Source organism: Elgaria multicarinata, chromosome 6 (genome assembly GCF_023053635.1).
Source record: "Elgaria multicarinata webbii isolate HBS135686 ecotype San Diego chromosome 6, rElgMul1.1.pri, whole genome shotgun sequence".
NCBI lineage: Eukaryota > Metazoa > Chordata > Lepidosauria > Squamata > Anguidae > Elgaria > Elgaria multicarinata.
Window position 1 is genome coordinate 95,876,151 of NC_086176.1, and position 25,031 is coordinate 95,901,181.

The 25,031-nt window shown below is 43.9% G+C and overlaps 1 protein-coding gene across 1 annotated transcript in view; it reads left to right on the forward strand.

Annotated features, from left to right (window-relative positions):
* HCN1 (hyperpolarization activated cyclic nucleotide gated potassium channel 1) overlaps nucleotides 1-25,031 on the forward strand; it is a 243,205-nt gene that overhangs the window by 116,166 nt on the left and 102,008 nt on the right. The window contains exon 3 of the mRNA XM_063128088.1: nucleotides 18,801-18,962. Coding sequence (XP_062984158.1) covers nucleotides 18,801-18,962 — 162 coding nt within the window. The remainder of the gene's footprint in view (nucleotides 1-18,800; nucleotides 18,963-25,031) is intronic.

Below are 25,031 nucleotides of genomic sequence, written 5' to 3' on the forward strand. Positions count from 1 at the left end.
AATAAACCATTTAGCAGAACGCTTTGACTCGCGCCTGGTCACTGAAAGTTCTACTGTTATGAAAGAGAGAGGAAAATGTCTCCATATCAATTTTCTCCACATCATGCAAAATTTTGTATAACTCTATCATGTCTTCCCTTACTTGCCTTTTTTCAAGCCAAACAATCCCATCTGTTGCTCCAGCCCCTTGATCCATCAGTTTATTGACACTTTCAAATAACTCTAAAGGGTTTGTGAGACAGGACCTACCTTTGCAGAAGTCATGTTGATTCTTTTTCAGCAGGGCTTGTCTTTCTATATGCTTACTAAGTGTAAAGTCACATTTACCAGCAACTAGCTGCACACAGAAGTCTGAGATGTCTTCTCAGAGTGTCAACCGGCACCCCAGACACTTTAGCTTTCCCTTATAGGGAAGGTATTCCTGGTTAGTCACTGGCCTAATCTACACCAAGCAGAATATTGCACAATGAAAGTGGTATGTAAGAGGCAGGAGCCACACTACTGCTTTATAGCGGGATTGAAGTGCACTGACAGCTGTTGGGGCCCATTGACACATACCATATACTGCATTCATACCACTTTCATAGTGCTATATCCTGCTTGGTGTAGAGTAAGCCACTGTCTTCTCCCATATGAGCCTGCTTGGTTCCTAAGATCTTCTGTAATTGATATGTTTTTTATTGTATTTTACTTACTGTATTTATTTATTAAAACATTTATATCCCATCCTATATCACAAGGATCTCAGGAAGGCTGTTTAATTTATTTTAATTGGTTTTGTAAGCCATCTTGAGTGCCTTTTTTATATATAGAAAGGTGAGGTAAAAACAAAATAAATAAATAAATGCCAGAAGCTCCTCCAAAGCACTATTTTGGTATTTGGGGGGTTGAAGTTTAAAAAAGTGGCATGGCAGTAAGTCAACTACAACCCCTGCCCCTCACCCACTTTCCATGGCTCTTTTCCTGATTGTAATCTCCCATAGCCCAGTTAAATCAGCAGTGGCCAAGCAAGACATCTGTAGCTCTTGTCAGGTGGCCACATATGAAGGACCTACAAAAGAGGAAATGCATCACCCAAAAAGAGGACAAAAGGGGATAATGATTTGTATAACATTTGCATATGCAAATTTATATGTATGGATGCAAATTTAGAAATGATTACTATAATTCAAATAGAAATACTTACCATACTATGGGAGACTGCAACCAGGTGACCTGGGTGCCTGTCTTTTGAGCCTGCTGTCCAGCTGCTAATTGTTGATGGGCAGCAGTTCTTGTGGTTCATTATGTTCAAACTGGAATTGAACAGAAGTGATTCTTTGGCAGCACTTCAGATAGAGGATAGCCTCTGTAAAATGGTATACCTGCCCCCCTCCCCATGTGTTGCAGTTCTCTGGATTGGGCAGATATCTGGAAAGCCTTTAGGTAAACTGAGAACGAAGATATTAAAATAATCTTGAGTTTCTGGATGAGCAATAATCATTTAAAAAAAGAAGAAAAATCTAGGTTAAATGTTAGAAAATCTGCAGTTATTGTAAAGCAAGCTTAGGAAAACAACTAAGCAAAAATAATGGCACAGAACTATAGAGTGAAAATACTCCTTTAAGAACAGGTTGTACAAAATCAGTCAAAGTGGCACACTTGGACTTTCTGTTGGTTTATTCTGGCTGATGTAAAACTTTCAAAATGGTGACATGGAGACAGGGCAGTATATGGGTTGAAAGAACATAGATAGCTGTCTTATCAGGTCACACTATTTGTCCGTCTAGACCAAAATTGACTGGCAGTAGCTAGGGTTTGCCAGTACACCAATAGATTGAGTTTTCATATTTGTAAAGTGTGTGTGAGTACGTACATATAGGTGCATGATCTAATGTTGGCCTTCATAACATGGTGAGCTGTACAGTTGTAGTCAGTAATCCTAATCTTATCATCTGTTTTGGGCTTTGAACCTCCAGTGCACACATAGAGCTCTCAAAGGTTGATTCATTTTAGTTAATTTTAGAGAAATGATGCAGAGAATGTGGAGAATGAGACATTTTTCTCCTTTTCTCATGATACCAGAACTCAGGGTCATCCCAGGGAAGCACTTCTTCACAAAGTGCACAGTTGGAATTCACTACTACAAGAATTGATTATGGCCACTAATTTGGATGGCTTTAAAATTCCTGGAGGAGAAGGCTATCAATAGCTACTAATTCTAATAGTTATATCCTACCTCCAGTATCTGAGGCAGTATGCTCATGTACACCAGTTGCTAGGGAATATGCGCAGGAGGGTGCTATTCTACCTCTCGCCTGCTTGTGGGTCCCTGGTCGACAGGTGTTTGGCCACTGTGCTGGACTAGATGGACCCTTGGTCTGATCCAACATGACTCTTTATATGTTCTTGTGATGTTTATCCAGTCCTTTGGTTAAGTACACATAGGACTCTGGATTGGAATTAATGAATGTCTTCAAACCAATGTGTTTGTTTGCTTGTTCGTTGTTTGAAGCATTTTTGCCTGTCTATGTGAGCTTCCAGAATGGCTTTCATGCAATCAACAAAACCAAGATAGTCTCTGCCTGCAGGCTTACAATCTAAAAGACGTAACACAAAAGGAAAAGAGGATGGTGATGGAAAAGTAAAAAAGCAAAGCAAAAGCAAATGCAGGCACCAATGCTTTAAATTAAATAGCAATTCTTATAATGACCAGCCAAGAAACAGCACAGGGAGAAGAAAACCCAATGGAATTGGTCTTTCAGTAGAGCTGATGGAACAGCCCGGCCTCCCATCTCCCTCTGCTGCAGCCTGATTAAATGGCTGCTGTGTGGTGACAGTAGAGGGAGAAGCCTGATGGAGCTGGTCCTTCCACAGGGCCAATGGAACAGTCCTGCTTCCCTGTTCCTCTTCCTCTGCTACCATAAGAACATAAGAAGAGCCATGCTGGATCAGATCAAGGGTCCATCTAGTCCAGCACTCTGTTCACACAGTGGCCAACCAGCTGGACATGGTGCAACAGCATCCTCCCACCCATGTACCCCAGCAACTGGTGTACATAAACATACTGCCTATGATACTGGAGGTAGCACACAACCATCAGGGCTAGTAGCTATTGATAGCCTTCTCCTCCAGGAATTTATCCAACACCCTTTTAAAGCCACCCAAACTGGTGGCCATTACTACATCTTGTGGTAGTGAATTCCATAATTTAACTATGCACTGTGTGAAGAAGTACTTCCTTTTATTTGTTCTGAATCACCAATTAACCACCAATCGGGTTCTAGTATTTTGAGAGAAGGAGAAAAATGTCTCCCTATCCACATTCTCCACACCATGCATAATTTTATACACCTCCATCATATTTCCCTTAGCCTTCATTTTTTTCCAAGCTAAACAATCTCATCTGATAGAATGGTCTGATAATGCTGAGGATTTTGTTCTTGTCTCAATAGCTCATCCTCATTTTCCTCTCATTAAGTTTCTCCACTTTCTGGCAGAAGCTGGATGAGCCCCTTGTGAGACATCTGCTAACTTAAGTTTAGTGCAGCATGAAAGAACCCCACTGCCACTCCCACTCCCATCTGTGTGGGCATTTCTACCTGAGGCTTTTAGTTTGCACTCATGATTGGTCACTCACAGTGTTTTGCAGGTCGTTTACATGACATTGTCAACCTCCGGGGTCCCTCCTGTGCTTTCTGGACATTATAACAACATTATTCTTAGCGGGAGGAAATGTGATAAGGGAACTTACCGCACAATTCTGGACTCCCGCTATATCACAGCTATACTACAGCACCATCTAATGGCTGTATAATGAAACATATAGAACATGTCCACAAAGAAAGCACCTGGAAAAAAACATGTGTACAGGGAGTCTCCATAAGAAATCTGGAAGCAGAAGCTCTGGTAAGGATGTGGGATTTTAGCTCCGTGTGAAGAAGCCCTATGTTCCAGAAACAGGAAAGGTTGTCTCTCATGTGCTGGAATTTTTTTAAAAACCAAAGAGAGAGTCTCTGGCCTTAGCTAGATCTAAGGGTTATCCCAGGTAAATGGAGGGGTTGTCCCTGCCTGCTCCCGGTATTCCCTCTGTGTCATTTGGATGTACAGGGTTGATCCTGGGACGATCCGGGGATATAGGCCTGGTCTAGCCATGGCCTGAGATGACCCTGATCTTTGCTGCAGGTAGACCCTGCCTATCCCAAAGTTCAGCATGATATAAAAAACACTTCCAGTTTTCTGTGGTTGGTGGAGAATTCAGAGGAGGGTATCTGTGTCCTTCTGAGCAGTCTGCCTTGCCAGGACATCAGGCAACTGGCCTCTGACAAATCGGTGAGCAGATCTGTGGAGTTTTGCTCCAAAAAATTGTTCAGTTACCCTTGTGCTCTTCAAGAGGGAATATGAGCTTACATAATAACATGGGTACCAGTGAAACCTACCACCAATGATGTGTTCATAGGAGTGGTCCAGGATCCAAAGGATCTAATTTAGTGCTTCTAGTGCAGCCTTCCCCAACCTGGGGCTCCCATCAGTCGCAGCCAGAATGGCCAATGGCCAGATAGGATGGGATTTACAGTACTATACATCGGGGGGGGGGGGGGGAGGGCACCAGATTTGTGAAGGTTATTTTAATGAATAGCAGTCCCCACACTGCTTGACAAATTGCAATTGAAACTGAGAGGCAGATCAAAAGCAGTTTGCGATACAATATTGGCATCTTGTCATTCAAAGAAAAAGAAAAGGTCAAACATTCCAGCTTAAACCCTTTGCCTGAGCTTAGCAGCTCTGTATATTTCAGTTTGTGTTTTTTGTTGATTGGACTCGTGAAAGACAATACTGTTGGTATAGGCACGTGATGTGCTTTGATGCCGATTAAAATATGATATGATTTATGTTGACCTTTACTTACAATACACTAAAGAAAAAAAAAACTTTCTGAAGTGTAATTATCGTACAACAATAACAAGTGCAGTGCAGCCTAATCTTGACTAATGATTTGCTTAACCTCTGGTGACAACTGGACAGTGCAGGGTTGAAATCTAACATCTCTGCTCATGCAAAAGAGGGACTTCCCTCATTTCTCACTGAAGGCCCCCACCCCACCCCACCCCACCCCCAGCTGCTGCAGTGTGTCTCCCCCAACCTCCAGAGCAGATTTGGGGGACTATAAGGGGAGGGGGAATCACCCCCTCCCCATTCTGCTGACAAAATCCGTTCCATCATCAGGAGGGGCTAATTGGATACAACCCTAAGTCAATTCATTTTTTAAAAAAAGAAAAGCACAGATAAATAAGGCCAGCAGAGGACACAGAAATGATTAAAAAATATGTAAAGACTTCAATATGAGGAAAGATTTAAAGGATTACAGCTTGTCAGAGAGGAGGGAAAAGAGCTGACATGATCAAAGTGTATCAGAATAATGAATGGCTTTAGAGGAAGTAAATAAGGTTATTTATTTATTATTTGCTTACAGTATTTTGAGTCTTATATTTATACTAGCTTAGTTCTTGTTTGCCCTTAATAATAGAAAAGGGAACCAGATCCAAACAGCCCATGGCCACTTGCATTTCCAATAGCACTTAATTTATTTTATTTATTGCATTTATATCCCACCTTTTTTCCTCCAAGGAACCCAAGGCGGCATACGTAGGCCTCCTCCTCCTCTCCATTTTATCCTCACAACAACAACAACTCTCGGGCTGAGAGTCTGAGGCCTTAGCTAGACCTAAGGTTTATCCCAGGATTGTCCCCGGGTCATCCCTGTTCATGTAAATGACACACAAGGGATCCCGGGAGCAGGCAGGAATGACCCCGGGATGATCCCAGGATAAACCTTAGGACTAGCGAAGGCCTGAGTCTGTCTCAAAGTCACTCAGTGACCTTCCATGGCCGAGTGGGCACTAGAACTCGGATCTCCCGACTCCCAGTCCAACACTCCAGCTACTGCACCATACTGGCTCTCATTGGTTCTCTCTTAGGCTGAGAACCGTGGTAAAGTTTTTTATTTAAGAAAGCTGGATAAGTATACCTTTATCAGCCAACCATCGGGTTCATGAAATCAAGACCTATTACCAGGGAAACATGTGCAAGTCGTTACAAGTATTACAAGGAATCAACATTATCCTATGAATGGTTACTCATCTGGAACCCTCTTTTTACAGGAAGAAAGCCCTCTACTGCTGAATTGGCACTCAGCATATCCTTCATTGGTATAGTGAGTAGTCTTGAGAATGTTTTATCACAAACCACATTCCTTAATATTCCTACAGTCCTTATACTAGATTGAGGGATGAGTCCCTCTAGACCAGCCTTCCTCAAATTGGTGCCCTACAGATGTTTTGGACTTCAACTCCCATCTGTCCCAGCCAGCATGGTTAATGGTCAGCAATCCTGGGACTTGTATTCCAAACATCTGGAAGGGGAAGGCTGTTGCAGACAGTGACCTGGTTTAGAGATTACATGACATTACATGAATCTATGGCCTTGGGCTCTTGCATTCCATCCCCTTCCTCATCCCACATGTCCAAGGCCTAATCTACACCAAGCAGGATATTGCACTATGAAAGTGGTATATAAAAGGCAGGAGCCACATCAAGCAGGATATAACACCATGAAAGTGGTATGAAAGCAGTATGTGGTCTGTGTCAATGGGCCCCAATAGTTGTCAGTGCATGTCAATACCGCTATAAAGCAGTAGTGTGGCTCCTGCCTTTTATATACTGCTTTCATACTGCTTTCACAGTGCAATATCCTGCTTGGTGTAGATTAGGCCCAAGAAGAGGGGTTTGAAGCTTTCACTGCTGCTTTTAGTGAACTGTGTCTTGTTGTGTGGATTAGAGCAACAAACTGTGGTTAGCATTAACTACAGTTAGTTTAAAACAAGTCAACTTTAAACTAGAATGAAGTTGGCTTATTTAAACTAACTATAGTTAGTATTAACCATAGTTCCTGGGTTGGATGATGCAGGGAGCTATAGTTAAGTAAAAAGAGAAGCAAAAGCTTCCAAACTCCTTCTCCTAGTCATGTGGGAGGAGAGGAGGGGGAGTGTGTGAGCCCAAGGATCGTTGGGATTTATTCCTGTCGCACTAATATTTAGTGACTTAGGCCTTTGCTAGACCTACCTGAAAATTCGGGACTGATGATGGGAGAGCCCGCAATGCAACTATTGCAGGCTCTCACCATAGTGTACACCTCAGGCGCAACGAGGTCAAGAAAAGACCTGTTGCATCCGTCATTTTTGTTTCTTTTAAATAGGGCTGGATGCGCACGAATGCTCGTGCACGGAGGTGAGGGTTTTTTTTTTTAAAAAAAAGGTTTCCCCGCTCTCCCCACCCTGCCCCCGATCTCCCCACCCTGCCCCCAATGGGCGTAGCTCCCAGCTACGTGTGAGTAATCGCACGCAGCTGGGAGAAGCCACTTCAAAGGGCCATACACTCATGGTCTCTGGTTCAGCCCGAGACTGTGAGAAAAACTGGGCCAAAAGTGGTGCCCACTATCCCGGGGCCAGGGAGGGTTGATCCCTGCCTGAGCCTGGGATTCCCCTGTGCGTCATCTGGATGCACAGGGGCGATCCCAGGTATCGGCCCGGGATAACCCTTTGTCTACCTAAGGCCTTCGGATGCAATACTGTGATCCTTGAGAGAGCATCTCAGGAACATGGGAGTTTTTGGATTTCTTTTTCCCGAAGTTATAGATACTGCTTTGACCTCGGAAGGGGGGCTTCAAAATCTGATTTCTCCCCCCACCCCCTCACAGCCACCCCAGAAAAAACCACAGTGCTTGCTTTCCAAAGTCACAAAAGCAGCTTCAGTTGACTTTATAGATGTCAAAAAAAGGAGTGTTCTGGTGGGAGGGGATGGGTGGCCAGGCAGGATCTACACTACTGCTTTATAGCAATATTGAAATGCACTGACAACTGCTGGGGCCCATTGACACATCTACACCAAGCAGGATACAACACTATGAAAGTGGCATGAAAGTGGCATATGGCATGTGTCAATGGGCACCAACAGTTGTCAGTGCACTTCAATACCACTATAAAGTAGTAGTGTGGTGTAGTGGTTAAGGTGTTGGACTGGGAGCCAATGTGGTGTAGTGTGGTGTAGTAGCTAAGGTGTTGGACTGGGAGTCGGGAGATCCGGGTTCTAGTCCCCAGTCGGCTATGGAAACCCACTGGGTGACTTTGGGCCAGTCACATACTCTCAGCCCAACCTACCTCACAGGGTTATTATGAGGATAACATGGAGAGGAGGAGGATTATGTTTGCCGCCTTGGGTTTTTTGGAGGAAAGAAGGTGGTATATTAATGTAAATAATAATCATAATTATAATCATAATAATAATAATAATAATAATGATGATGATGTGGCTCCTGCCTCCATATACCGCTCTCATACCACTTTTATAGTGCTATATCCTGTTTGATGTAGATCTGACCTTTCCAGCGCTAGCCCTGCCTGTATCCTCAGCAGGATAGAGAGGCAAAATCACCTTTGTCATGTCTCCCACCCTGCTCACAGCAGCCTTGCAAAGCATAGGATACCCAGAAGCCTCTGAGATTGGAGGCTTCCATTTAGCGGTTTGCAATTTAGTGGGTTGAACCTTAAACCATTGTTAAAAGTGATTCATGGATGCAGCTTTTACTTAGATGCTGCGTTAACCTGATGTGGTATTTGTTGGCATTCTTATTCTTGCAGCAATACTCAGTAAAGTTCTTCACTGGCAGTGTTCACAAGAAATGAGAGCAAACTCATGTTGTGTCAGTCTTCCATCAAGCAAATAGATGTTTAAGTAAACTTAATTAGGATCAGACTGTGAATCTTCTTAAAGAAAATACTCCAGTTGAATGATTTGTGAATCAAACTTCTGTCTGTTGCATCATGTATTTTATAACATCGGCATCTAACTAGAGTGCCTCTGCAATTTAGAGGTCATATTTGCATGGTGCATGAAAGCCATAACACTTCAGTAATGGAATAATATTTCTACATATCCCTTTCTCTGATACCAGTCTGGAGGATGCATGTTTTTATTTTTTGCTCCTTTAGAAAGATTTATTCAGTAATGGCTACAGAACTGAAAATAAAGAACAATAGTTAGAAAGGATAATATTGGTAAAAACATGAAGTTAGGGAGATCTTACTGTTCTCCGTAATGTTGGATCCAGATGAAGTTAGTCATAATTTAGTCCCATTGAAATCAATAGGTCCTAAGTTTACCTCTGATTTCAATGCAAGCAGTAAGATGTGCACATAGCAAGTTAACTCCCTTTTGTTCCTTAACATCTGTTTGCTGTGTGTTAATTGAACACTGGTGTTAATTGAACACCAAGGACCTAATGTAAAGATGACAGATGATATGTGAGTATCACCAAAAAGCACTTATCTGTGTTGGCACTCTGCAGCAAACACCATATTAAAAGGATGTTAGCAACATAAATATGCATGTAAGCATAACTGCTACTTTGGCATATTACACTGCATGCACATATTACATGTAAACTGGCATACGGGGTAAGAGCCTTTTATTTAGTACATCTGCTGAGTGAAGCATTAGCGGAGTTAAGTTCTTTCCAATGTTGCAAGGCTGCATTCTGTGGCCAAATCGACACCAAGCAGGATATTGCTCTATGAAAGCAGTATATAAAAGGCAGGAGCCACACCAAGCAGGTTATAGCACAATGAAAGTAGTATATGGTATGTGTCAATGGGCCCCAACAGTTGTCAGTGCACTTCAATACCACTATAAAGCAATCGTGTGGCTCCTGCCTTTTATATACTGCTTTCCTACTGCTTCCATAGTGCAATATCCTGCTTGGTGTAGATTGGGGGCATGGTTAGATGAGGGAGATTGGGGGTATGATCTTGCGATTTTATGATCGCGAGATTGTCCGCCTCATCTACACACAGCACGCAGCGGCGCACTCACCATTTTGGATGTTTTGTTTTTGAAGGAAAAGGAGCACATGAGCGCTCGAACGGAACAGTGAGATTTTTTTTAAAAAAAAAACACCTTGCACTCCCCCCACCCCCGATGGGCACAGAGCTCCTTACTTGCAAGGAGCTGGGACAAAACAGTGACGGTGGGCCACATGTCCTGTGGACTTGGGATCATCCCAAGACCGCGGGGGAAACTGGGATGGAAGGGTAGGACAATATCCCAGGGAAAGGGAGGAATCATCCCTCCCTGCTCCCAGGATGCCCTGTGCGTCATGTGGTCACAAAGAGACGATCCTGGGGCGATCCCCAAGATATCATCCCATCTAGCCATGCCCTGGGTCTACGATCCCTGGTCAGAAAACCTGTTTTGCATGTCAATTGCTGCAAAGATAGACTCTACTCCTTCTGGAGAGAACCCACCGCCACCTACTTCTGCCTTCATCAAAATTAGGCTTCTTTGGCTTAGGGAATTGAGAGTTGCAGGGTGGGTTGGGAGAGCCAGATGAGGTGCAATCACATTCCAGTTCAATGAAGGGTGGGGACTGAACCTGCCTGTAATTGGGCCACTCTAATTCAAGCAGGGGTGCTCTCGTTTTCAAGCACTACTGTTTGGAATAATGATCCCATACCTAAAGATGGGTTGCAGGTGGCAATCAAAGGCAGATGTGGCAAGGTAGCACTCAGAGCAACACATGAGAAGAGTAATTATCATGCTATCCCCAAACTTTTGAGTACATCACTTGAAAATAAGGAGCAGCAAGGGGCCAGAAGAAGCAAACTAATGGTGTCATCAGAGGGCAGCGCATACCTGGCAACATTTCAAATATGAAAATAGGGACATGCCTGGTCACTATTGCCTAGTCACATACCAAGGGTCACTGTCAAACCCTTCTCCCCGTCATTATAAGTTGCTTATACATTTCTTTGCTGCCTGCTGTATGCTATTCATTTGATTTAAAATAGTCTGTCCTCTGTGATTAAAAAGACAAGAGAGCATTTGTTCCTTGGACTCTTAATATACTTTGAGTTAAAGAGGGCAGGGGGAGTTCTCCACAGTTGAAAATACTATAGCGTATGGAATGTCAAGGTGAATAGTGCATAGCTCCTTAGTGTCCATGTGCACGGGTAGTTACTTGCATGCACACTAGAGTAAAGATGGATGCCTTCTACCCTCTTTCAGAGTTTTAACTTCCAGAGATTTGAGGAAGGGAGCTAAATTATGAGGGATAGCCCACATAGTGTCACCCATATAATGTTGCCTCCACCCACAGTATTGTTTCAGTAATGTGTATTATACTCATTGGCCTGGTTCAGACAACACGGTAAACCATGCTGCTTAACCTCAAAATGGTTAATGGAATGCAAATACATTCCATTAACCATTTTGTGGTTAAGCAGCATGGTTTAGCGTGTTGTCTGAACCAGGCCATTGACTTTACCACAGAGGTGAAATATGGTGGACAACAGTGTATTTTCTCCTTCCTTAAGATCGTCATGTAGATTCAGAAGAAGGGCTATGGTAGGGCCGGCATCAAGGGTAGGCATGGTTGGGCACCCACCTGCCATGTCTCCCCCTCCCAGCAGGTGGGCTCTTGTCAAAATTCCCCTGGACTTCCTATTCCTTTTCACTGCTGTGACTTGCTTTTTCACCTGCTTCTTGCACTAGACCGGAAAACAGGGTTCGTAAGGAAAAATAGATTCCGCTGCCCATTTTCTCAGTGGCTCTCTGCCTGTCAGGCAAGCAAGTAGTAGCAATGATGGGAAAGCGAATGGACAGCAGCAGCAGCAGCAGGTGACTGGCGATGAGAAGGTAGACTCACTGAGGGAGGGGCTCCTTGAAGGTGTCTTGCCCAAGAGCCCTCAAAAACCTGGGGCTGGCACTGGACAGTGATGTATGTATTGATGTATGGAGTTCAAGAATACACCTCAGTATAACAGCCTAAAAGGACTGCAAATTTGTGTATGTGCCTTATGTCTGTCGCTATTGTGGGTGGCTGCTCACACTTTGTGCGAATGAACATCGTACTCCTCTTCTCATCTGCATTGGCTATGCAACTTACGCCCCCACTTTGCACTAATACTGTGGGTGTGGGTGTGTTTGTGCGAGTGGGTGTTTGAATTGTTTTGGGGTCGGGGACATCTTGGAGTGGAATAAATGTTCCATTGACCAAATATATCCAGATTTGAAAAGTCTTGTATGCTCACTTCCCCCCCCCCTTTTTCTTATTTGGAAGAATGATTAGTCCCCCGTCCCCCAATTGTACTGAAAATTAACCACACACATCAGGACCTATTTGATCACACAACACAACCCTCGAGGCACAACCAAAAATTGTGTTCAGCAGCTTCTTTATAACTCTTTTTTCACAGATGAACATAGCAAAGTGTTACAAACTATCTAGTGCAATATGACCAGACTTGACGCTGCTGACGTCAACGAGAAAGCTCGATTTGTCTTCAACAGGCATTGAATCAGGCCAACTGTTAGCTTATCGATCTTTTACTGAGAACACCAATATCAACAAGAGCTACTAAGTTGACATCCTGGCCATCTAAAGTACAAGCTGAATTGGCTGAAGCTGCTGAAAAGCTTTCCTCAATAGTCTGTATAGTTTCTGTTGTATACGTGGCAACGTGCAGTAGGCATGGTTTGGAGCATTTGGAGCACACCTGGTAATGGGGCAGGAGTAGAGTGAGGCCCGGACTCCTGTCTGCCTCTCCCACACCATGTTTGGTCAACAGCTGGTTGGCCACAGTGTGAACAGAATACTAGACTAGTTGGACACTTGATCTGATTCAGCATGGTTCTCCTTATGGACTGCAAGTTTCAGTAGAGAGTTTAAAGGACTAGATGAGGGGTCGGAAACCTTTTTCACTCCTTGGGCTGCCTTCCATCATGGGTAACATTCAGGGGGTCTGCCTCCCCTCCTGATTCCCCCTCCTGATTGGAGAACAGCTGAGCAGGGCTACTTCAAGCGCTTCAAAGAATCGGCACTTCAAGATATTCCAGGCATTTTGAGGCAGCATCTCCCAAAAGAGTTGGCTTCCCTCTCCCCTCACCTTTCCTGAGGGACATGCCTTCAAGGACAGGAAAGTGCTGGTGGTGATAGTGATAGTTCTGGGAAACTATCTTCAATATAATTTCTAAGGCCACTGATCAGATAATCTTGCCAGAACCAAGCCTGGCCCTGCTGTCCCTGCCCAATGCTCTAAACATCTCCCTTACCCATAAAGAATTGGTATTTATCCTCCTTACGGCAGCTCGTTTAGAAATCGCTAAACATTGGAAGGATCCGAAGGGCCCTACACTCACTGGATGGAATGGGAAAGTATGGGATATAGCCTGCTCTGAAAAATTAACCTACCACTGCAGAGTTTTGTCGGACCAACTTAGCTATGACTCTTTCAATGAAATATGGTCTCCTCAATGGTACAGATGTGGCATCCAACTCTGGTTTAACAAATCTTCCTCTGACCACAGTAAATTGAAGGAAACAAGCTCGGTTTTAGCATCTACAGAAATCGTGTTTGTGTATTTATTAGAAATGCTGTCTGACTTGTATGTTTTTATATATGTTTTTAACTTTTTTAACCACTTTGTTAAATAGAGTTTAAATATATATTATGTCCGGGAAAGCCGCCAAATGGCTTGACAAAGAAAGATAAGACCAGCCGGTAGCTAGGTAATGAAGGTGTTTATTTACAGAAGCTAAACAGTGCAGGGAAAGGAGGGGAAAACGGGGGTTTGACAGCAAAAGTCAAGGAACAGGAACAGTTCAAGGAGCAGGCTTGTAGAGTAGTCAATGTCCAGTCCAAAGTCAAGGGAGCGTGGCAAAGAGGAGATTTGATAATGCAGTCCAAATTCAAACACAGCCAACAGTCAGCGACAAACCAGTAACACAGTCCAGAGTCAGGGGCAACAACAGGCAAGACGTAGTCACAAACCAGTCCAAGGTCGAAGCAGGAATCCAGAGTAGGCAGACGTGGTCATGGGGTCCGGGAATCAAGACAGGAATCAGAATCCAGGCGTTCAGGAACAAGGCACGAGGTCACAAGATCCAAGAGCAAAGGCTTCCGCCAGAATGCTCAGATAATCTCTGACAACTTTGCAGGGCTCACAGCTGCGCTTTTATCCTTAGTCAGAGTGCTGAGTCATGGCCTCTCAGCTGATCCCTAATTGCCTGGTGTTTCTGGTGGAGGCGTCTGGTTGCCTTCTCCGCCCGCAACTGGCTGAAACCAGGCTTCTCCGCCTCCTCCTCAGACCTCTGCGGCTCCTCCATAGTCTTTGCTGGCATCAGGCCCTCAGAGCTAGCAGAGGTCCCAGCTGGCCTTGGCTCTTCTCCCTGAGGCTCTGCCACAGTCTCTGCCAGTCCAGCCTCCTCACTACCTGAGCTGGGCTTCTCGGTACTAGGTCCAGCCTCTGCCACCTCCTCCTCATCTCCTGACTCCATCTCTATGCAGGGCATGACATATTATAGGAAAGTGCTGGTGGCCAGGGCGAAATTGGGCTGTATGGGGACTCCAGTGACCCAGATATGGCCCATGAGCTGGAGGATCCCAAAGGTGGTATAGAAAATTATCTGACTTTCCGATGTTCTTCCAACATACATAGGCTCTGTTCCAAACTTCTGTTGAACATGTGGAGATTGGGGCCAGCATGTTAGATGATGATGATGATGATGATGATGATGATGGTTATATTTATTTGTATCCTGACTTTTGCCCAATACTGGGCCTCAAGGCAGCCTTACAAAATTTAAAACATACACATTTTAAAACCTAGGAAAAGAAATGTACATTTTTTAAAAAGAAAATTTACAATATTAAAACATTAAACGTTTAAAATACACAACAATTTTACAAGTCCTTAACATAGATGGAGGACCAGATTATTCTCCAAAGGCCTGCCAGAACAAATAAGTTTTTTCCTGCTTCTGAAAGCACATCAAGGAGGGAGCCAGTCTAGCTTTCCCAGGAAGAGAGTTCCAAAGCACTGGAGCAGCCACCGAGAAGGCCCTCTCCCATGTTCCCACCAGGTGTGCCTGTGAAGATAGTGGGACTGAAAGATGGGCTTCCCCAGAAGATCTCAAAGCAGGGGCAGGCACATAAGGGAGAATCCTTAAGATTCTCTCTTTTCTTAATACATTGAACACCCTTCTGAAAGGGGCTAGTATAAGGCAGCTCCATATGTTCAGTTACAATATATGCTAATGCTATGGTTCTTCAAAACTAATTAATGTTATTTATATATTTATTTTATCGTGTTTCTATATTGCCCCCTAGCTGAAGCTCTCTGGGTGGTTTTCATAAGACAATTAATGTAAATAGACCTTCTATTAAAAAACTATTATTCCAGGTATGTAGTTAATCTTCATGGTACAGTGTCAAAGGTAGCTAAGGGAATGTCTTCAAAGGAAATTTGTTCCCAATTAGTGGGAGCTACAAACATTTTACTTAGATAAAACAATCACCATCCAGTGTCATTAAGAATCATTACTAATGCAAAGGCATACGTTTTTCAAATTAAGCTTCAAGATCAGAGTGAGCTTTGCAATGTTCAAAGTATTTTAGGCATGAAAAAGCACCAATGTGCTTCCTAATATATACCTAGGAATAAAGAGGGGATCATTAGCCAAGTGTGAATAAAACTCTGATAATCGTGTAATGAACCTCTTTGACTTCAGAGGGCCTTTTCATAACCACCACCAGAGCTACTGATCCATGCTCTTGCTAAGGACGTATTTAGCCAGAAGTTATAAAGGGCATACAATATCATTCTTTTTAAAGAAAAGCCAAGATGGTGTAAGGAACAAAGTAAGGGTTCTTAGTTAGAAAGCATGCTTTCCCAGATTTTACATATTATCAGCAAATGGGGGTACAATTGATAACTGAAGAAAAAATGAGAGTGATAATGAATATAAACCAATTAGTTAAATGCCAGCTCTAGGTGTTTGGTTTTTTTTTTAAAAAAAAACTTTTAACAAATGTGGGTTCTTACTAAATTAAATTTATTGAACTGAAAATCCTTAGACAAATAAACTGGATATTACAGTATTTCAGTGTAGCTGGGATAGTGTGGATATTTAACAGCAGATTTCTGAACTCTGTAGTTTATGTAACATTTATTTATTTATTTATAGTAGTTGTTATTGTTGTTGTTGGAGGAGGGGGGTTCCAAAATGTTTAATTGGATTTTCTGAGTTGAGCTATACATAACTATGACAACTATACCATCACTAGAATCCTCTGATGGGGAGCAACATCTATTCAAGACTGTAGATTGTGCTTTTTATTAAATTATTTTAGTCTGCTATTAATGACAGAATTGGTTATATTGAGATTATTTTTAGTTTTGCAATGTTAGGGCATTGATGACTACATTTTAAGGTACAGAGAATAATTTGCTAATGGTTCAGGGAAATGAGAGACTTACCAGTTCAGAGTTGGTTTCTTTAACCAAATGATAATCGCCCCTTAAACCCATATTTTAGAATCTATGTATCAAAAAACATCTCTATACCACCGTTCACCAATAGATTTGTACACAAGTGGCGTGATTTTAAAGGTGCTCAGCACCTGCAGGGTCTGACTTTGAGTTAAATAGGATTTGTAGCTGGTGAGTGTCTCTGGAACATTGCCAGGTTTATCTATGGCCGTTTCTACTCCTGCCTCCCCCCCTCCCGGATCATCCCTGTATGTCCAAATGACACACAGGGGATCCCAGGAGCAGGCTGGGACAATCCCTTCATTTGCCTGGGATAATCCTTAGGTGTAGAAAGAGCCAATGTCTCGACAGAACCCTTTAATAAAAAAAGATTTGGCACCTACAGTTCTAGGAGTTCTGCCACACATTCTTAGCTTTGAACTTCTTCGCTTTAGTTTGACCTGCTTCCATTCCAGGTATTAACCTCTTTCTGTGTGCTGTTGTACAGATGGGTTTAACACATGACGTTAGCCATGTAGCTCAACCCTTAAGTAGAGGTGGCGTTTAATCCTTCATCCCCTTAGTGTGGGGCCAATATGTATAGAAAAAAAATAGCTGGTTTTTTGTTTGTTTTTAATGGACTTGTAGCAGGGAGCAAAACAATAACATATATATATAAACTTTATATATATTAACTTGGATATATATCCCAAGTATATATGTATGTATCAATCATTATATATTATATATATTAAAATGTTCTGCCACAAGGTGTCTGCGGGCACACCCACCCACCCCTGCATTTAATGACAGAGCTTTGTGACCAACATCACACATAGCTTGGGCCTCAGTTATTTGAAACTTTTTCTAGAGCGTTTTTCTCTGTGCACATGAAGGGTTGGATTGCACAACGGGCAACTATTCACACAAATTCTGATAGAAAACCCATTACCTTCACAGGATAGAATAATGCTTGTGAAATATATTTTGAGACTGCTGCTATAATTACATTTCACCATAGTAGAACATTTTGCTATTGTATTTAATATGTTATAGAGTTTAGAAGAACAATGCTGATTGTTCTGAATTCAGCATCAGCGCTCTCACCTGGGTCATGCTCCACCCCTTTTAAGGGGACAAGTTTTTGATGCACTGACTCAGCAAATTTTGACAAACCACATGGCACCAATATGCATTTTATCTCCAGTCAGAAATTGTAGAGTAAGGAAGATACAATCCACATGGAGGAAAGGGGGGAAACACAATAAAACATTTTATTTATTTATTTATTTATTTATATCATTACATTTATATCCTGCCTTTCCCCCCTCTCACAAGGAGCCAAGGTGGTTCACATAGTTTTCCTCCTCTCATATAATCCTCATAACAGCCCTGTGAGGGAGGTTAAGCTGAGAGTCAGTCACTGGCCCAAAGTCACTCACTGAGCTTCATGGCCAAGAGGGACTAGAACCCAGATCTCCAGAGTCCCAGTCCAATGTTCTAACCACTATACTAAACTGGCTCTCATATATCACCTTTCCTCCAAAGCTATGTGCCTGGGTGGTAGAGCACGTGCTTTGCATGCAAAAGGTCCCAGGTGCAATACCTGGCATCTCTAGGGCTGGAAAAAAAATCTTGTTTGAAAGCCTGAAGTGCCTCTGCCGGTCAGTGTTGACATAGTTAGATGGAAAGGTGGTCTGACTCATTGAAAGGCAGCTTCCTATATTCCTGAGTTGGAAGCTTCCATTCCACCATATTTTAGAGTATGCAGGCAGGGGCAGGGGCAGACTATTTTGCGTCGTAGGCAAGGCAAGCTACTTATACACACACACCCAAAAATTTGCCAATTTCAAATTTTAAGAACAGATGTTTTGTAGAAAAAATAAAAAGCACAAAACTTGAACTTACTATGTTTTTTTCTTAAAACAGCTAATTTGTATAAAACTGTGACCCTTAAAGGTCAGTACTGTGCCCCTTTGATGTCTGTGCCCTAGGCGGCTGCCTACAGTGCTGGCCCTGTATGCAAGGAACCCTCTCCACACCAATAAACAGTTCTGAAGAATGGACACTGTCCAGGACTCCTGGACCTTGAAATCCACCCAAATGAACTGAATATGAAGCTTAGAACTTGACCAAAACTCCACAGTCTTTATAGAAAGGTTGTCTTTCTCTGTCTTATCACTGTCTTACTAACGTGGTGTAGTGGTTAGAGTTTTGGATTGGAAGTCGGGAGATCTGGGTTCTAGTCCCTGCTTTGGGTTCCTTCCAAGAAGAAAAAATACATGATATAAATTAAATGTATGTATGTATGTATGTATGTATATATATGAGGGGCCCAGAAAACAGTTTGAACTGCTCTACACAGCAAATGATCACTCCACTTGCATATGACTCAAGAGACAACTCAGTTGAATGTTCCTGGTTTTGATCTATGTATATTCTTTGTCATTTTACCTACAGATTTTCCACATGACATATGATCTAGCGAGTGCTGTGGTGCGAATCTTCAACCTGATTGGTATGATGCTACTGCTTTGCCACTGGGATGGTTGCCTTCAGTTCTTGGTACCATTGCTTCAGGATTTCCCGCAAGATTGCTGGGTGTCCCTAAATGGTATGGTTGTAAGTATTGTTCATTTTTCATTGTGTTTTTTTCAAAAGTTCTTTTCAAACTGTTTTGATGCCTGTTAGTTCAAAATTGCAATGAAGAAGGGAATGCCTGAAAAGCACGTCGTTTTCAACCATAGAAATATACGTATGGAAGTAGACCAGAACATCAGTAATAAGATGAATGTGGATTTCTGGTGCTGGAATTCACTATCACAAGATGTGGTGATGGCATGGAGGATAAGACTGTCAGTGGTTACTGAATGCTATGTCCCACCTCCAGCAGCAGAAGTAGCATGCTGTGATGTTCAGCTGCCTTATATGCATTAAATGTAAATAATTGCAAAGTTATTGTTTACATTATGCGTAAAGTTCCAGGAAATAAGTAGGCCTCAATGTACTTGTACTTACAGGATTGGGTAAGTAGAAAGTAGAAGAATGCCTGAGTGCTGATTGGATGATGGAGGGAGAGTGCTTGGATTGGCTGGTTGTATAAGAGTGGGAGGAGCTGGAGAAATGGAGCTCTCTATATAGAGAGTCTGAGCTGACAGGAAGACATAAAGGTGTATGCTTTAAGTCTGAAGTGGATAATTCTATGAGAGTAAGGTGTATGATCTATGACAGAAGTGTAGGATTCTGTGGAAGAAGTGCATTATTATATGAGAAGAAGTGTCTGATTCTGTAGTAGTAGTGTGGATGGTTATATGAAGACAGTGAGAGCAGATACTGGATAGGAAGGATTGGTGTGGCGTATTGTTGAGAATATATAGTAGAATTCCATAGTGGAACCTTTTAAGAAAGAACTGACAGAAACCAATATGCTTAGAAGCTTTGTAACTATATGCATTGCAAACGAGGAAACGATTAAGCTTATGTACACACACTTACTTATGTTAATAAATTCCAAGTAATTTCAAACAACTGTTGTGGTCTATTGAAGTGGGACTGAGGAGAGAACAGTTAATGGTGGCAGCAGAATGAGAAACTGAGGGTTGGGTTGCCGGGTTGTGGAGCTGTGGGGCCTAAAAGTATAAAGGCAAGACAGGAGCAGCAGCAGTAGGCCTAAACCCTCACATGCATCATCAGCACAGGGTGGGGGGGATTGAAGTAGATCCTGAGTGCTAGTGGTGTGGATAGTCTTGTCAAGTAGCCTGTGGGTGGCACGGGTGAAGGCAAGACGTCACACATGCCTCTGAAGTGAATACTAGTTGCCGGGTATAAAGCAGCGGAGAGAGCTAGAGCACTCATATTCTGAGACTGTTGTTTTACTTGAGTTCTGCTTTTTGGGTTCCGAGAAGCATCTGGTTGACCACTGTGGGAAATCAGAATACTGAGCTAGAGAGGCCTTTGATCTGGCTCAGCATGGCACTCCTCGTCCTCCTCTTTTTCTTGAGCAGACAATGGGCAGTCTGCAATTGAAAAAAACTGACTAGTAGTCATTAAGGTAAAAAGAAGATAGAAATACTTGGCAGCTGTATGAAGAGCCCAAGTAGATTGCTAGTAGGGATGTGCTCCGCTTCTAATCGGACCGGAGAAGCAGTAGCGGAGCGGGGGGCTTCGCCTGCCCTTAAGGCGGAGGCGAAGAGGATTGGGGGGCCGGCGGAGCATGGCGAAGAGGATCGAGGTGAAGGCGGATCCTTCGCCTCGATCCGGAGCTCCGCCGGAAAGGTAAGTGGGGTTTACCGGGCCCTGCCGCTGTCGCTGTCGCCCATGCGGCGACAGCAGCAGGGCCCGGTAATGCCCCCCGCCCTCCTCTCCCTTACCTGTCTCCGTCCGCGGTCCGTCAGTGTCTCCAATTGAGCCCGCGGTTCCAGCAGGAAGTCTGGGCCGCACTTGCGGCCCAGACTTCCTGGTGGAACCGCGGGCTCAATTGAAGACGGCGACGGACCGCGGACGGAGGCAGGTAAGGCCCCCTCCCCCTTGGTCCCTTACCGGGCTCTGCCGCCGTCGCCGCATGGGCGGTGATGGCGGCAGGGCCCGGTAACCCCCCCCCGCCCTCCTCTCCCTTACCTGCCTCCGTCCGCGGTCCGTCAGCATCTCCAATTGAGCCCGTGGTTCCAGCAGGAAGTCTGGGCCGCACTTGCGGCCCAGACTTCCTGGTGGAACCACGGGCTCAATTGAAGACGGCGACAGACCATGGACGGAGGCAGGTAAGGCCCCCCCTCCTCCTTACCGGGCTCTGCCACCGTCGCCGCATGGGCGGCGATGGCGGTAGGGCCCGGTAACCCCCCCCTATGGGGGGGGACCGGAGCTCCGATCCGGAGTTCCGAGCAGAGCGGAGTGGGCACAGGCGGAGTGGGGGCGGGGCGGAGCGGGCCGATCCGAAAATGGCAGATCTTAAAGTGAAGCGGAGTGGGGGGTCCGTGCACACCCCTAATTGCTAGTCATGTTCTTGCCCAGAGTAATTGCTAACTTGCCCACCAGTGAGTGTGCTAGACCTGTGTTATTCTTTAAGAGATTTCTCCATCAGAACATTATACAGTGTAAAATTTGGCTACACAGACACATACACACACACACACACACACACACACACACAAGGAAACACTGAGTGGTACATAACTTTTGAAAATATATCTGAAACATTTTCCTCATTTGCGTTGACTTATTACTTGGAGATGGCACTAAATAATTAAAGGTATTTCTCTTGTGGAAGATCCTAGAAGAATCTGAAAACTGGCTGCTCTCCAAGTAGAATGTTTAACAATCAGTTATGCTCATGTGCTCATACTAAATTTGGGGTGATTCGTATTTTAGTGCAGTGAATCCTATTTTGGAGGACTGGAGAAAGTTCAGTACTTTCAAATAAGAAGTAGTTTGGAAATAATGTCTTCCATGTGTAGAACAATGACCTGTTTTCTTTTACCTGTCAAGTGGTGATCGCTAATGGATGAGTGGTTCAGAAAGAATGTGAAATCTCCATAACTCGCCTACTTTTGCAACACTATATTATTGGATAACATACCTTTGTAACTGAGCATGAGTGCTATGAACCTTTATAACCTTTATAAATGCAGCTGGTTGACGATACAGTTAACACTGTTATTATTCAAAGCAACTATTTTATATTTTCGCAAATCCCAAAAGTGCGAAACTGTGACAAGTTTCTTTTTCATCTTGGCATACCCCACAATAATTTGACATAATGAAGTGCTGACATAAATAACTATCACCTGTCAGGATGGTTATCCTGATCCTTTCCGTAGTTGGCATACGTATTGTTGTGACCGTCTTGCGTAATGGAATGACACATCCTTAAGTCATTATGCATTCTCATAATGACTTAAGTAGAAATGTGCTATATCCAATAACTGCAATCATGCCTTTGTACTGTTCTATAAGCAGAAGCGAATAAACTAGTGTAGAATCAAGCATGGGACCAGCTTCTTCTTTGTTCCCTTCTCCTTTAGTTATTGGTACAATTGTAAACTGTTTGCCACCTCAGAGAAAGTTCCTTGGATCTATATATATTTTGGGGTTTTGATGTGGTTCAAGGTTATTATCGTGGCCATTCTAGCAGATAATCTGCAGGGAAGTGCCTTGAGAGTGCATGGAGTCATCACTAAGCTTGTGGCTGGGAGGCATTCAATGCGGGTAAACTTTTCAAATCATCCCTTCCCCCTTATAGAGCCATTTCAGTATATGCAAGCATGATGGCTCCAAAGAATTGATTGTGCAACTCAGGGCTTTGCTAGACGAGGCCTTAGCGCGCCTTGAGACCCGGTTTCCCTGCTGTGAGTCCAGATGACGCACAGGGGAATCCGGGCCCAGGCCGCACTGAGGCCTCCTCTAACGCGCCATAAGCAAAGTCACTTATGGCGCGCTTTTTTTGCAGCCGGAGCTCAGGCCGGAGCTGCGAAACGTCTAGCTACTTCCGTGGCTTTTTGCGGCTACTCTCTTACTCGCGAGTAGCCGCAGAAAGCCACGGACCTGGCACAGCGCTCATACGAGCGCTGTGCCCATCGGCCTGGGGGGGAAAAGAGAGGGGCAGGGGGAAGGATGGCAAGGGGGCATGGCAAGGGGGGAGGGCGGGTGAGAGAGCGCCGTGCGCCGCCGCCCGAGCAAGCAGGCGAGCGCCGCTTGCCCGGGCAAGCGGTGCTCGCCTGCTTGCTCGGGCGGTGGCGCACGGCGCTCTCTCACCCGCCCTCCCCCTTGCCATCCTTCCCCCCCCCCCCCGTTTTTTAAAAAACCCTTACCTTCTCCGGAGTCTTCGGGCCGCACACGGCCCCTTTAAACAAACAAACAAAAAAAAAATGGTGGACCCTGCAGGGCTTCCGTCGTCCCTGCGCGTCCTGAGTGTGGAACCCTGGGCGGCGCGCGCTAACGTCAGCGCGCTGCCACCCCGCCTCCCTGCCGGCTTATACCGGCAGGACTAGCAAAGCCCTAGTGGATGCATGTATAATCCCCTTGAAAAGATGTCACTTCACGTGAACATCTCCTAGCTTTGTACATGGCAGTGGCTTTGTACACTGTTGAGGCATTTGTAGCGGACCCTTTTTTGTCTCGTGTGAATGGCCCTTCGTTTTCTCTAAGTTGAATGATCGCCAAGGCTGTGATTTTTAAACTGAGTATACTGGCAGAAGCTATTACAATGTTACATTGTTTTTGAGTCTATTCTTACAGTAGTTTTGAAACTGCGCCCCCAAACCTATGAGTAGATTTTCAGATTAGTGGTGAGATGGTTGTACATTACACAAAATAAAAAATGTCCTACTATACCTTGGCCACTTTCATTGTTGAATCTTGGAATTTAAAACATACACAAGAGCTGAACTTCACTGAATTGTGGATCAAATTAAGCACTGTCTTCAAGATATGTAATTGCTACTGGCATAATCCTTAGTAGTAGTAGTAGTATTTAAAGAAAACACGCAAGTTTGGTTATACGTTACTGATTTGCTCAAACTGCCTCATGTCAACACTGAACATAAGAACGTAAGAAGCGTCATGTTGGATCAGGCTAAGGGTCCATCTAGTCCAGCACTCTTTTCTCACAGTAGCAAACCAGTTGTTGACTAGGGACCAACAAAGCAGGACATGGTGCAGCAGCACCCTCCCACCCATGTTCCCCAGCAACTGGTGCACACAGGCTTTCTGCCTCAGATACTGGAAGCAGCACATAACCATCAGGGCTAGTAGCCATTGATAGCTTTCTCCTCCAGGAATTTATCCAATCCCCTTTAAAGCCATCCAAATTGGTGGCCATCACTACATCTTGTGGTAGTGAATTCTATAATTTAACTATGTGCTGTATGAAGAAGTACTCTTCTTATCCATTCTAAGTTAAAAAATAAATACATTCTGAGCAAAAATATATTCCTGCACAAGCTTCCTCCCTTTTTTTGGTTAGCATTTTTCTTTTAAATATTGTTGTCATAGCCTGCTGTGTGACGCTGCCAGCCTCACAGCATCCAAGGGACCATAAACATGCAGAAACATCTTTAATGATAAGTGGCATGTTTGCTGACACCTCACAAGTGCAGCTTTCCTGAAAAATAGTGACATATCTTCAGAAATGTAATTACTCTAATAAAAAGTAGGTCACTGAGTTGCTGACTGGCATGTCTTGGCAATCTCTGTGCAGTCAGTGTTCCGCTTTGTGGCTCCTTCCTCACATATATTGGAAACTAAAAAGTGCGTATTTCCCACTGAACTGCTGAGGAAACCAAGTGTCGAACCAAAGGAACAAAAGCACGGCCAAATCAGCAAGTCGGAGTGAAAGGAACAGATTTTGTATTGTGTTCAATAAAGAGCCACAGAAAAGGCAGCAAATGTAATCACAGCACAATCACCTTTGAAACTCAGCGAGAACTGGGAGTCTAACCTTAGTTTGCAACTCTACACATACTTATGTGGGAGTGCACTCAGACGAAACCACTGAGATTTGCTTCCAGAGAATGCCAGTAAGGCATTAAATCTCCAACATGCAAGCAAATCTCTGCATTTATGTATTTGGTGGTTTTGCTTAATATCAACGCAGCTCCTCTTTTCAATCTTCCTCTGCAGCCTAGAATACCACACTGACTTTTTAATGTCATGGTTCAGCATTTCAATGAAGAGAAAGAAATGGTAAATTAAATGAGG